Here is a 13,241-nt window from a genome sequence, read left to right as displayed (position 1 = left end):
GATAGGTACAGCTGTCTAATTCAGGCATTGTTTGATTCATGCTTAAAATCTGGTAGAACTTTTGTGTGTTTTGTTTTATTTCATATTCAAACAGTGTCTTAAAGAAATCTGATTAAGAATATAGTGTTCAAACTCAGTGGTCCATAATATTATCTATGGTGTAACTTAAAGGTTGATTATATTGAATTAAGAGGTATGTTCTTGTATTTTATTGTTTTTTTATGGAATTCCCTTCATCCTTTTCTCCTTCTACCTCTGTTTTCCATGAGTTTATTACCCTCTTTCCTTTTTCTCATGCTTTCTTGCTTTTTTTCTTCCTGCTTCCTTCTGTCTTCTGCCTTTTCTTTTTAATAATGTCCTGTGAAAACACTATAAAGGGTATAATTATGGTGATATAACAACTAAATTAATTGCAATTAAATGACTATTAATATCACGAACATGGAATACTTCCTAATGTCATTTTAATCCTAAATTAAAACCTTTATTTTGGTTTTGAAAAAAAAGAAAAGATGCATGGCACGTGTTAGGTACAATGTGTAATGAAGAGTAAGCAGCCAGTAGGTCATGGTCCCCTTCCTCCTCCTCCTGGTCTACAGACCTGATAAAGATTTTAATAGACATACTTCAAGGTGCTATGCATCAAACTGCAGAATATTGAAATTCTAATCTTTAAAATACAATGAACGCAAGATGCAGCTACAGTCTATATGGGATATTACTCTGGGGATTGGGAATGTGTATAAAACTGAATAGTAAGAATATTGATAGACAGTCTTATTAACTTATCTCTTGAAAGTTACAAAAATATTTGTAAAGCACAGAAATTAATATAAAAAATATAGGTTATATGCATATATATATGCAAATTTGTTTCATTGACAGGATTTTTTTTTTCAAAATTTTTTGCAGTTTGAAGAGTTGCTAATATAGGCAGAGAATGAATTTTCCTTTAGTAAAATTATAATTTTAACACATCAAAAGTTATCTTGTGATCCATTAAAAGCAGTTTAAATTAGTTTTTTAATATCAATGATTTGCTTAGAAAGTTTATCCTTTTCTTGGTTTATTAATACAGAGTGTCTTTCCTTTTAGATGGATAATTTTTAAAAGGCTTTATTTGATACTATTTTTATATCCTCATAAGCATTCATCTTCTTATAGTCATGCCAAATATCTTTTGATAAAGATATTAATGTCTGTAGCAAAAGTGGCTATGATAACAGTTTGAAAGTATTTAAATGGTATTATTTTAAGTATACTACATATAAAATTTCAGACCTGCTGATCTCTGAGACAGAAAGGTCAGAGTTCAAGCCATGAATTCTACATAAGTAAAGTTTCTTTAGCAATGTTCCTATTTATTTTGTCCCTAACACAAATGAATCTATCCAAATGTTAGTATTATATTTTTCTTTATGATATTGAATTCATATTGGTTCACAAGCCTAAAAATTTGAAGTGCATTATTCCAGTTTATAAATGACTGGCTTTTGTTTATATGCTGTTTTTATTTTATTTTTTATTAAAGCTTTTTATTAACACTGAGTTTTTACATAATTTTTCAGATTTCATGTTCTACAAACAAACATTCAAGAAAAAATATATATGCAATCACTGGCACATAACTTTAAGAACATAACTAAAATTAAGCTGAGTCTTTGTCATAAATACATATTGATCTATCAATATATTTCTATAGAATATATGTCCTATCATAGACCTCTATGTCTGTATAGATATATTTATTTCTCTAACTTCATGTCAATGACCTGGAATACCTGAGTATTGAGTCATTGCTCTTGTATTGTTTGGATCTAATATCCACATATCAAGGAGACCAGGTGCCTTTTGTTCCTTTGCTCTTGGCTTATCTCACTCAACATGATTTGTTCTAGTTCTATCCACGTCTCAGCAAATGTCATTATTTTATCTTGTCTGTTGGCTATGTAGAATTCCATTGTATATATGTACCACATTTTTTGTGTTCATTCATCTGCAGTAGGGTATCTGGGTTGTTTCCATCACTTGGCTGTTATGAATAGTGCAGAAGTGAACATGAATGTACAAGTGTCCTTATCATATCCTGATTATGATGCTCAGCGTGGATGCCTAGGAGTGGTATGGCTGGGTCATAGAGAAGGTCTATGTTTAGTTTTTTGAGGAACTTCCAAGCTGCTTTCCAGAGTGGTTGTACTAGTTCACATTCCCACCAGCAGTGCAGTAGGGTTCCTCTTTCTCCACATCCCCACCAGTATTTGTTGTTGTCTGAATTCAGAATATTGGCCATTCTGATTGGGGTAAGGTATTATCTCAGGGTTGTTTTCAATTTGCATTTCCTTAATGACTATGAATGATGAGCATTTTCTCTTATGTTTCTTCGCCATTTTTCCCTCTTCTCTGATAAGTCTCTTTTTGTTCCCTTGCCCATTTAGCAAGGTTTGTTGGGTTTGAGGGGATTCATTTCTTAAGTTCCCTGTAAATATTGGATATTAAGTGTTTGTCTGATGTATGGTTGGTAAATATCTTTTCCCAGTTGGTTGGCTATCTTTCTGTTTTAGTAGCTATATAGGTCTTTAGCTGTGCAGAAACTTTTTATTTTTAAGTAGTCCCTTTTGTCGAGTCTTTCTCCAATCTATTGTGACCCTGGAACTTGGTTCAGGAAATTTCTGCCTGTGCCTATGTTCCAGTATATCTACTATTCTGTCATGTAGCAGTTACAGAGTTTCAGGTCTGATATTGAGGTCTTTTGAGTAAATGTTCCTGCAGATGACAGGCTGGAATCAACTTTTAGTTTTCTGCATAGTTTTCCGCCCAGTTTTCCCAGCACCAATAATTAAAGAGGCTTTGTTTATTCCACTGTATATGTCTAGCTCTTTTGTCAAATATAAATTGTCTATGAGCATGTGGTTTCATTTCTGGATCTTCTATTCTGTTCCATTGATCTTCTGGTCTGTTTTTGTGCCAATACCATGCTGTTATAGTAGAGTTTGAAGTCTGGTATTGTAATACCACCTTCATTGCTCTTTTTGCCTAGAATCACTTTCGCTATTCTAGGTCTTTTTTTGTCCCATATCTACTTTTGGATTATATTCTCTATTTCAGTAAAGAATGTCCTTGGGGTTTTAATGGGGATTGCATTGAAATTGTATATCAGTTTTGGCAGTATGGCCATTTTCACTACATTGGTTCTCCCTACCCATGAGCATGGGATGTCTTTCCATTTCCTTGTATCCTCTTTAATTTATTTCATTAGGCTTTTATAGTTTTCATTAAATAATTCCTTTACATCTTTGGTTAAGTTAATTCCCAGATATTTTATTCTTTTGGGGGCTATTGCAAATGGGATCATTTTTTTGATTTCTCCTTCTTTTTGTGGATTGTTGGCGTACAGAAAGGCTACTGAATTTTGCAGGTTGATTTTGTAGCCTGCCACTTTACCAAAGTGGTTTATTAGTTCTAAGAGTTTGGGAGTGGAATTTATTGGATTGTTCAGGTATAAGATCATGTCATCTGCACATAGGGATGGTTTAATTTCTTCTTTCCCTATGTGGATCCCTTTGATGTCCTCCCTTGCCTTATTCCTCTGGCAATATACTATATTGAAGAGAAGTGGGGAGAGTGGGCATCCCTGTCTTGTTCCTGATAAGATAAATAGTTTTAGTTTTTCCTCCATTTAGTATGATACTGGCTGTTGGTCTGTCATATATAGCTTTATTTTAAAGAATGTCCTTCTATTCCTATTTTCTCTAGTGCTTTCAACATGAATGGATGATATATTTTGTCAAACGCCTTCTCAGTGTCCAGAAAAATAATCATATGATTCTTGACCTTAACTGTATTTGTATGGTTAATTACATTGATTTACAAATGTTTAAACCATCTGTGGGAGGATGCCTACCTGGTCATAGTGTATAATTTCTTTAATTTTTTCTGGATTCTGTTGGTTAATATTTTATTGAGTAGCTTTGTGTCTGTTCATCAGGGAGATTGGTCTCTAGTTCTTTTTTTGTTGGATCCTTCACTAGTTTGGGGATGAGTGTGATATTGGCTCCATAAAATGAGTTTGGGAGACTCCCTCTGCTTCTGTTTCTCAAAAGAGCTTTACGAGGGGCCGGGAGTTTGGCCTAGTGGTTAAAGTGCTTGCCTAGCATGCATGAAGACCCGGGTTCGATTCCTTGCTACCACATACAGAGAAAAAAAGCTGGAAGTGGTGCTGAGGCTCAAGTGGTAGAGCTCTAGCCTTGAGAAAGTCCAAGGACAGTGCTCAGGCCCTGAGCTCAAGCCCAGGACTGGCAAAAAAAAAAAAAAGAGCTTTACGAGTATAGGTAGTAACACATCTTTAAAAGTCTTATAGAATTCTGCACGAAAGGGGCTGGGAGTTTGGCCTAGTGGTAAAAGTGCTTGCCTAGCATGCCTGAAGACCCAGGTTCGATTCCTTGGTACCACATACATAGAAAAAAATCCAGCAGTGGTGCTGAGGCTCAAGTGGGAGAACTCTATCTAGCCTTGAGAAAGTCCAATGACAGGGCTCAGGCCCTGAGCTCAAGCCCAGGACTGGCAAAAAAAAGAATTCTGCACGAAATTGGTTTATTCAGTTGACATTTCATTTTGGTTCAATTTGTGTAGCTTATTTAAAAAATTACCCATTTCTACTAAATTTTCCTGTTTCAGTGAATATAGGTTCTGGAAGTAATTATTTATGATTGTTCGGATATCTTGAATGTCAATTGTGATTATTCCCGTGGCATCTCTAATCTTTTCATTCTCTTCTTTCCTTTTTTTGATTAATCTTGTCAGGGGTGTATGCTCTTTTTAGAGGATGCTATAGTTAAATTCATTGTTAAGGTTTTAGTACCTGGGATCATTTGGGCATGTGATTTAGAGGCAGTAGCAGGATAATACTTTTCTTCATAAAGGATGCAGTTATGTTTAAGCTTATATAAGAAGTTCAAATTTAGTTATAATATGAAGAGCTTGCACTTGAGGACTTATTTAATTGATATTAAGATATGTAATTATTTGAAGTAGTCTTATATATTTATATTAACATTTTTGCCGATAAATGATTATGAGTAAAAAACAAACTAATTTTTATTGTATTTTATTGTCGGAGTATTGTATAGAAGAGTTACAGTTATATTCTTCAGGTAGTGGGTACATTACTTCTTTTTTTTTTTTTTTTTTTTTTGCCAGTCCTGGGCTTGAGCTCAGGGCCTGAGCACTGTCCTTGGACTTTCTGAAGGTTAGAGCTCTACCACTTGAGCCTCAGCACCACTTCCAGCTTTTTTCTATGTATGAGGTACCGAGGAATCAAACCCAGGTCTTCGTGTATGCTACCCAAGCACTGTACCACTAGGCCAAACTCCTGGCCAGAACAAAATAATTTTAACTAAAGTTTTTTACCTAATTATTGAATCAATATTACAATATAGATAAACTACAGTTCCAAAAATATAACCTACCTTTTTATTTTGCTGTAGCAAAATGTTTCTCAGTAATATCCCTTTATCTATGGCAGTAGTCATTCTTTGTGAGTAAGTTAGAATGGTATTTTAAATTAAGATATATGGATTAGACTCCAAAATGAAGGCCTTAAAGTTTTTTCTTGGCTGTCACATATACTGAACTTAGTTAAATCCTGTTAGTTTTCTTTTTATGCTTTGCAATTAGAATATAATTTTGACCAACTAAAGATGTGAAGAGAAGACTCATGAAAGAAATCAAATGATTTTGTTTGACATGTAAAAGGGAAAAAAATGTTTAAGAGAACTCTCACAGCAAAAACCTTTTCTTTGGAAAAGAGAACAAGCAAGAAACTTGACTTACAAATGAGTGATGGTATATGTGGAGTATAAAAGTAGATATAAAGGATGTGTAGATTATTTCTAGTATGTAGAGATGACAAATTAACAATACATTAAGAAGCACCTAGATAAACTCTTTGAGAAACTAGATATTATAAAGAGCACTAAAGAGAAAAAAATGAAATAATAATGGGTAAGCAAAGCAAAAAAGTAGTAGAAAAATTTTATGGAAAACATTCACGTTTTATAGTACTTTTAATTTTGATATTCAAATGAAAGAGTTGTAGATAATCAACAGAAATTGAAAAAAAGATTATTCACGATAAGAAGGCAACACATTTCTTAAGAGTTTAAAAATATATTTATCATCCTGGAATTTTTTCTTAATAAAAAGTCTATAAATAAAGATAAATGTTGCAGTATATTTGAAATATCATAAAGCTCTTAGGAAGGAATTTCTGCCTTACTAAATTACAGTCCATAGACTGTTAAGCATAACAGTGGAATGTTAGATTTTGTTTTCTTTATGGACTATAACAAAACAGTAAATTCTTGAAAATTTTGGTTTTTACACAGTGGAAATTTTGGGTTCAATGAATTGCAGGTATTTTTCTTAATTTGTTGCTTGAATTGTGTGTGCATGTGCACGCATGCTTGCTTGGGCACTCCAGTCCTGGGGTTTGAACTTAAGACCCTGGGCACTGTCCCTGAGCTTTTGTGCTCAAGGGTAGCACTCTGCTTCAGCTCCACTTCTAGCTTTTTCATGGTTAATTGAAAATAATAGTCTCATAGACTTTCCTGACCAGTGTGGCTTTGAACAGCAATCCTCAGATCTCAGCCTCTTGAGTAGCTAAGATTATAGGAGTGCTCATAAAATCAGTTTATTGAGGCGTAATTTATGTTTAGTAGAATTTGCACTTTTGTGAGTATAGACCTATGAGTTTTCACAAAGGCATATAGTTTTGTAACCACCTGAAGAATTTGTATAAAAAGAGGTTCTGAGATTTGATAATTTATGTGTGTCAGGTCAATAAGGAGTTGCTAAAATCTGTAAGGTTTATAGGACATATGCTTTATAAATTGTGTTTTATTTGATTCAGTCCATTGTATTATACTTTTTTCATAAATTTTCTAATGTACCTTGTCAGAAAGTTACTATTTCCTATAATGCCAGATAAATCTTTGTATGCTTTTATCCATATATAATTAATCACATTTGGAGTTATGTGGCTGTATGTTTGTTTTTTTTTGTTTTTTGGGTTTTTTTGCCAGTCCTGGGGCTTGAACTCAGGATCTGGGCACTGTCCTTCGGCTTTCTCGAGGCTAGAGCTCTCCCACTTAAGCCACAGCACCATTTCTGGCCTTTTGCTATGTATGTGGTACCGAGGAATCAAACCCCGGTCTTTGTGCATGCTAGGCAAACACTCTACCAATAGGCCTAACTCCTGGCCCCAGGCTGTATGTTTTCAGCAAATAAAACAATTGGACTCCTTCTTAGGTTTTTCTGGACCATTTTAATTTGAGCACACATTTATACTTTAACTCACTCAGAGCTTTCATCTATTGATAAAGAGTGCATAGCTATAACCTAGAAGTTACATAAAAGCTATTCACATCTTTCAGGCTCATACAAGGATTGATGGTAATGATCACTAAACAAAAATTAAAAAGTAAATCCTCAGCTGGTAAGACACAAGATACCTTTTGAGAAATGTTTAGGTGGGCTAAGTGTGGTAATACATTTCTATAATCTCAACTACCTGGGAGTCATAGGCAAGGATTGGAAGGGTCATGGTCTGAGGACAGTTTAGGGAAAAGTTTTGTAAAATTGCATCTCAACAAAGCAGCCAGGTACAATGTTTTATTTGTGTAATCTATGGGAGAAATTTAGGTAAGAGTATTGTGATCAAGGCCAGGCATAAAACTCAAGGCTCTATCTGAAAAAATAATCAAAGCTAAAAGTGCCAGTAGCATGGCTGCAGTAGGTGCTTGCCTAGCAGAAATCAAACCCCAATATGCCCTCCTGCTAATAAAGAGCATGATTTAGAGATGTGAAAGAGTTGGTGTTTACATTACTTGTTACAAAGTACTTTAGCTCTACATTTGTCCACTCTGCATGATTTCATTGGGTCTTTATAAAGATCTGTTTGTTATTGAGTCCTCATTTGTGATTTAAAAAAAAAAAGTGGGAGGGCAGCAGTTTGGCTTAGTGGTGGAGTGCTTACCTAGCATGCACAAAGACCCAGGTTCGAGTCCTTGGTACCATATATTTAGAAAAAGCCAGAAGTGGTGCTGAGGCTCAAGTGGTAGCACTCTAGCTTTGAGAAAGACCAAGGACAGTGCTCAGGTCCTGAGCTCAAGCCCAGGACTGGCAAAAAAAAAAAAAAAAAAAAAAATAGAGATGATGGTGCAATTGAGTCCAAGGACACTCGTGATTTAAAAAAACAAAACAAAAAAACAAAAAAAAACCCCAAACTTATCCTAGGAGTTTGGCCTAGTGGTAGAGTGCTTGTCACAAAGGCCTGGGCTCCATTCCTTGGTACCACATACATAGAAAAAAGCCAGAAGTGGTGCTGAGGCGCAAGTGGTAGAGTTCTAGCCTTGAGAAATTCCAAGGACAGTGTTCAGGCCCTGAGCTCAAGCCCAGGACTGGCAAAACAAAACAAAACAAACCCCCCCAAAACCAAAACAAAATTTATCCTGTTGACTATCCTCTTAAAATATGGCCATAGTCTGCACATCAGGCTTAAAATTATGTTTTAAATTTATTTTGTTTTAGACAAGGACTCTGTTTGAAACCCAAGCTGATCTTGAACCCATGATTCCTCTGCCTCAGTTTCTTAGATGTTGAGATCAGCCATGCTCCATCATGCTTGTCTGTATGTTCACTTTATGAATGTGTCAGAGAAGGAAGACTTTGAAAGAATATGAATAATGGATATTGGAAAAATAAAATATCCTGTACTGTATAGTCAGAATTCTTTCATTTATTTAGCAAATACTATTTCAGATTAGATCTACTACTGTGCTAAGAATTACATAAGGCATTATCACCTTTATTTTAAAGAACATGAAGTATGAAACAGGTAAATGCAGTTACAGTATGGTAAGAGAAGCATATCACTTTTTTTCTTTTGACTCATGCAATACATAGTGAGAACCCACTTTATGCCATGCATTTTTCTATGTATTTTGAAAACATTAGGAAAGAAGTATCTAGTGTTTCTGTCTCTCTCTCTGTCTCTCCTGCTCGTGCTCGCTCTCTCTCTCTCTCTCTCTCTCTCTCTCTCTCTCTCTCTCTCTCTCTCTCTCTCTCTCTCTCTCTCTCTCTTTCTCTCTCTCACCCTCCCTCTCTCTCTCCCTCTCTCCCTCCCTCCCTCCCTCCTTCCCTCCTTCCCTCTCTCTCAACAATAGATAGTAGAGGATCTAATGCTATATGGAGAATGAAATTAGGATCATAGCTAGTAAGTGGCAGTGGTTAGCACTTGTTTTCTCAAAAACCTGTCATTATAGGATTGATAGTAAAAATGTGTAATTGTGTACTGAAGACGTGGGTCAAGTAGTAGGGCAAAGGAAACCAAATGAGAACATGAGGGCCTGAGTTTAAGCCTTGGTACCAGGACACACACAATTCATAATTATGATGGTGTTTTCTCTTTTAGCAATAATGACATTAGAATTTGTTATAATATTGTATAGCTTGATGCCCCACTTACAGATAATTAATTTGGGGGTTTATGTCTTTAGAAACGTAAATTACTTTAAAAGTGGTAAAAACTGAGGTTATATTATGATTGAAAACTGGATATTTTTTGTCCCAGTACTACAGTGAAATCCTTTTTTTAAAAATTCTTATCACATTTTACTTATAAACTCTATACTGTTTAATAAATTGTATTTACCACTACCACAACAATGTTTATTGCAGCATTATTCACCATAGCAAAAATATGGAACCAACCTAGATGTCCCTCAGTTGATGAGTGGATCAACAAGATGTGGTACTTATACACAATGGAATTCTATGCTGCTGTTAGAAAGAATGACAGTGCCCCATTTGTTAGGAAATGGAAAGACTTAGAAAAAATCATATTGACTGAAGTAAGCCAGACTCAAAGGAACTTAGGCTCAATGGTTTCCCTCATTTGTCATAATCAGTAGAAACCTTGGGCTCTACTAGCAGAGATCTGCAATAGAGCAAAACCTTGATACATAAGGCCATATAGTATAAAGCTAATTGAAAAGACCTCCAGGATATTGAAACAAAAGCCATATAACGAATGATTGTTGTCCTTAATGTACTATGTTATCTCTCATCTCTTTTGCTGTCCCTTGGTTATCTCATATTGTAACAGTATCTCACTTTGTTATCTGATATATTGGATATATTTGTATTTGGTTATTTGAAATAGGATAGGGAAGGGGGGAAAACCAACACGGGGGGGGGGGGGGGGGGGGGGGAGTGGAGGGGAGGGTAATGGGGACCAAACATATGAAAGGGTATCAATATATGTGAATTAATGCACCTTCTATCTGGCAAATATCATGTAGCCCTTTTATTAATTACAATAAAAATATAAAAAAAATCATTTACGTTTTTCTTATTTTTGTATCTGACAGTTCCCTGATATATTGAAGCCCTACTACATTTATTTGATGATTAAAATAGTAAAATTAAGATGATCCGTTAACATAAATAGTCCTCTTCAAAAAGCAAATTGCAACTGGCAAATTACAATTTTTACAACTAGCAAATTTTCATGTTTTGTTTTTTTTTTTTTGCCAGTCCTGGGCTTCAGCTCAGGGCCTGAGCACTGTCTTTGGACTTTCTCAAGGCTAGAGCTCTACCACTTGAGCTTCAGCACCACTTCCAGCTTTTGTCTATGTATGTGGTACTGAGGAATTGAACCCGGGTCATCGTGCATGCAAGGCAAGCACTTTAACCACTAGGCCAAACTCCCAGCCCCAGATTTTCATGTTTTATAAGAAAAAAAGGAATATGTTCTTTCAAGCTGTGGTGGGATTATTCTATGAATTTTTTTTAATTGATGGTATATTTTGAAAAGTAATTTGAGTGAATGTGGCTCAGACCTTTATATTTGAGAATTATGGTTCGAAGCAGGCCTGGAAAGGAAAGCCCATGAGACTCTTATTTCTGAAAAAAAAAAAACAAAGTGGAGCTGTGGCTTAAATGGTAGAGCACTGGCCTTGGTCAAAAAAGCTTAGAGACAGCACCTACGCACTTGAGTTCAAAACAGCAACAACAAAAAACAAACAAACATAGTTGTGCTGGTAGCTTTAGTGTGGTCGTTTGTGTTCATTTGGGTAAATGCCCGGGAGTGGGTTTGCTGGGTCATAGGGGAGTAGTTTGGAAGACCCTCCATACTTCTATACTACTCTCCAAAATGGTTGAACAACACTCCCACCTACAGTGTAGTATTGTTCCCTTTTGGCCACATCTTTGCCAGCATGTGTTATTATTTGTTGTCTTGATAATGGCCATTCTAACTGGGGTGAGGTGGAATCTCAATGTAGTTTTGATTTGCATTTTTTTTTATGGCCAGAGATGTTGAACATTTCTCCATGTATCTATCGGCCATCCTTATTTCCTCTTCAGAGCAGTCCTTCTTGAAGTCTTTAGCCCACTTATTAATGGGGTGGTTATTTCTATGAGGACTTGTTTGAAGGGTTTAATTTTTTGAACTCTGGGTGTACTTTAGATATGAGGCCCTCGTCTGTTGTATGGCTAGTGAAGATCTTCTCCCAATCTGTTGGCTTTTTGTTTATCTTGCTAGATAAGTCCTTTGCCATGCAGAAGCACTGTGGTTTAATGCAGTCTCACTTATCCAGCCTTTCTTTGATGTGTTCTGTTTCGGGGTCTTTATTTAGGAAGTTTCAACCTAGGAACCCTAATGTTCCCTATCCCTTCCTATAATATTTTGCAGGATATTTTATCTTACAGTGAGGTCTTTGATCCATTTGAAATTGATTCTGGTGCTGGGTGATATATAAGGGTTACTTACCATAGCTAAGATATGGAATCAATCTGGATACCCCCAGTAGATATGGTAGTCCAATTCATTCCATTCAGACAATATAATTCTACGCTTCCATTAGAAAGGATGGCATTACCCCATTTGTAAAGAAATGAAGACTTTGAAAAAAATCATATCGAGTGAAGTAGGCCAAACCCAAAGAAACATAGGCTCCATGGTTTCCTCAAGTAATAATTGGTCTATGCCTACGTAGTCCTAGCAGAGGATCACAATAGCCAGTACTCATGACCATATCAAATGATGCTAACCAAATGAATGCAGAGATAGGGAAATAAGAGGGTTTGTTGTTGTTGTTGTTTTAGTGTACTGTACTGTTTTCAGTCTCCCCTCCCACCCTCCCGTTCACTGCCTGTGGTCACTGTTTTTTTATTTTGGTGTCCTTTGTCTTGTGTATAAGTTTATCTGATTTCGGAAAGGGAATCATGGTGGGGTCAGAGAGTGAATCAGTAATACAAGACATTGTTAGAAATGAACTTTATAACTTGGGCCCAGTTTTTTGCGGGGGGGGGGGGGTCAGAGAGGAGTTAGAAGGTAGGGCAAGCAGGAAATGACAAGGGAGTACTGGTGTAACATTGTTTAAAAAGAAATGTACTCACTGCCTTACTCACATGACTTCTCTACATCACCTTTACAATAATAAAAAAAGAAGAGTTAAGTCAGGTCTCATTAATATTACTGTCATTTTTGCTTTTGTTTTAGACCTACTGAACTTGATGCCCTAGTATTTGGCCATCTGTATACCATTCTCACCACTCGGCTGACCAATGATGAACTTTCTGAGAAGGTGAAAAACTATTGTAACCTCCTTGCTTTCTGTAGAAGAATTGAACAGCACTATTTTGAAGATCGTTGTAGAAGCAGGTTGTCTTAGAGTCGCATTTTAATACAGTCATTTCAAAAATAACTTTTGAAATGTGTTTTACTTGAATGTTATAATAGATACTAGTATGAGAATTTTAAAGCCAAAAATACTGCAACCTCACAACAAATAATGTATCCTATACATATTCTTTATACCCTTCCTTGTGTATACATTGTTAATTTCCAGTCGTCTCATTTGATGTATTGTACTCTAAACCCTGAAGTTTCTGTTTCCTTACAAACATACAAAAATAAAGTCTAAGCAATTATACAATTGTTAAATTTATTTTCTTTTGATCTTTCTGAAGTCACTCATTGAAGTTTATATATATGAAAAAATTGTAACATATATTTTGTGTTACATATTCAGAGATTACTCTGCTAGACATATGGTGAAAGTGATCATCAGAAAAGTATTCTTAATTAATACCCACTTAGAAAATATGGATTAATATAAACTGATTCTGTGAGGCACAGATTTTATATGCAAGCATTCTTCCTGAGTTAAATTGGCCCA

The 13,241-nt window shown here is 35.5% G+C and overlaps 1 protein-coding gene across 2 annotated transcripts in view; it reads left to right on the top strand.

The window, feature by feature from the left end:
- The window catches only part of Mtx2 (metaxin 2), a 51,897-nt gene extending 38,897 nt beyond the window's left edge, over positions 1-13,000 (top strand). For both annotated transcript variants that reach the window (XM_090342584.1, XM_090342583.1), the window contains exon 10: positions 12,563-13,000. In XM_090342584.1, the coding sequence (XP_090198710.1) occupies positions 12,563-12,734 (172 nt within the window). In that variant the 3' untranslated portion in view covers positions 12,735-13,000. The remainder of the gene's footprint in view (positions 1-12,562) is intronic.
- Positions 13,001-13,241: the final 241 nt, after the last annotated feature.

This window comes from Megascapheus bottae, chromosome 12, assembly GCF_031878675.1.
Source record: "Megascapheus bottae isolate mThoBot1 chromosome 12, mThoBot2.hap1, whole genome shotgun sequence".
NCBI classification, from domain to species: Eukaryota; Metazoa; Chordata; class Mammalia; order Rodentia; family Geomyidae; genus Megascapheus; species Megascapheus bottae.
The sequence above is the reverse complement of the archived record's forward strand: the minus strand, read 5'-3'. Positions and strand labels throughout refer to the sequence as shown.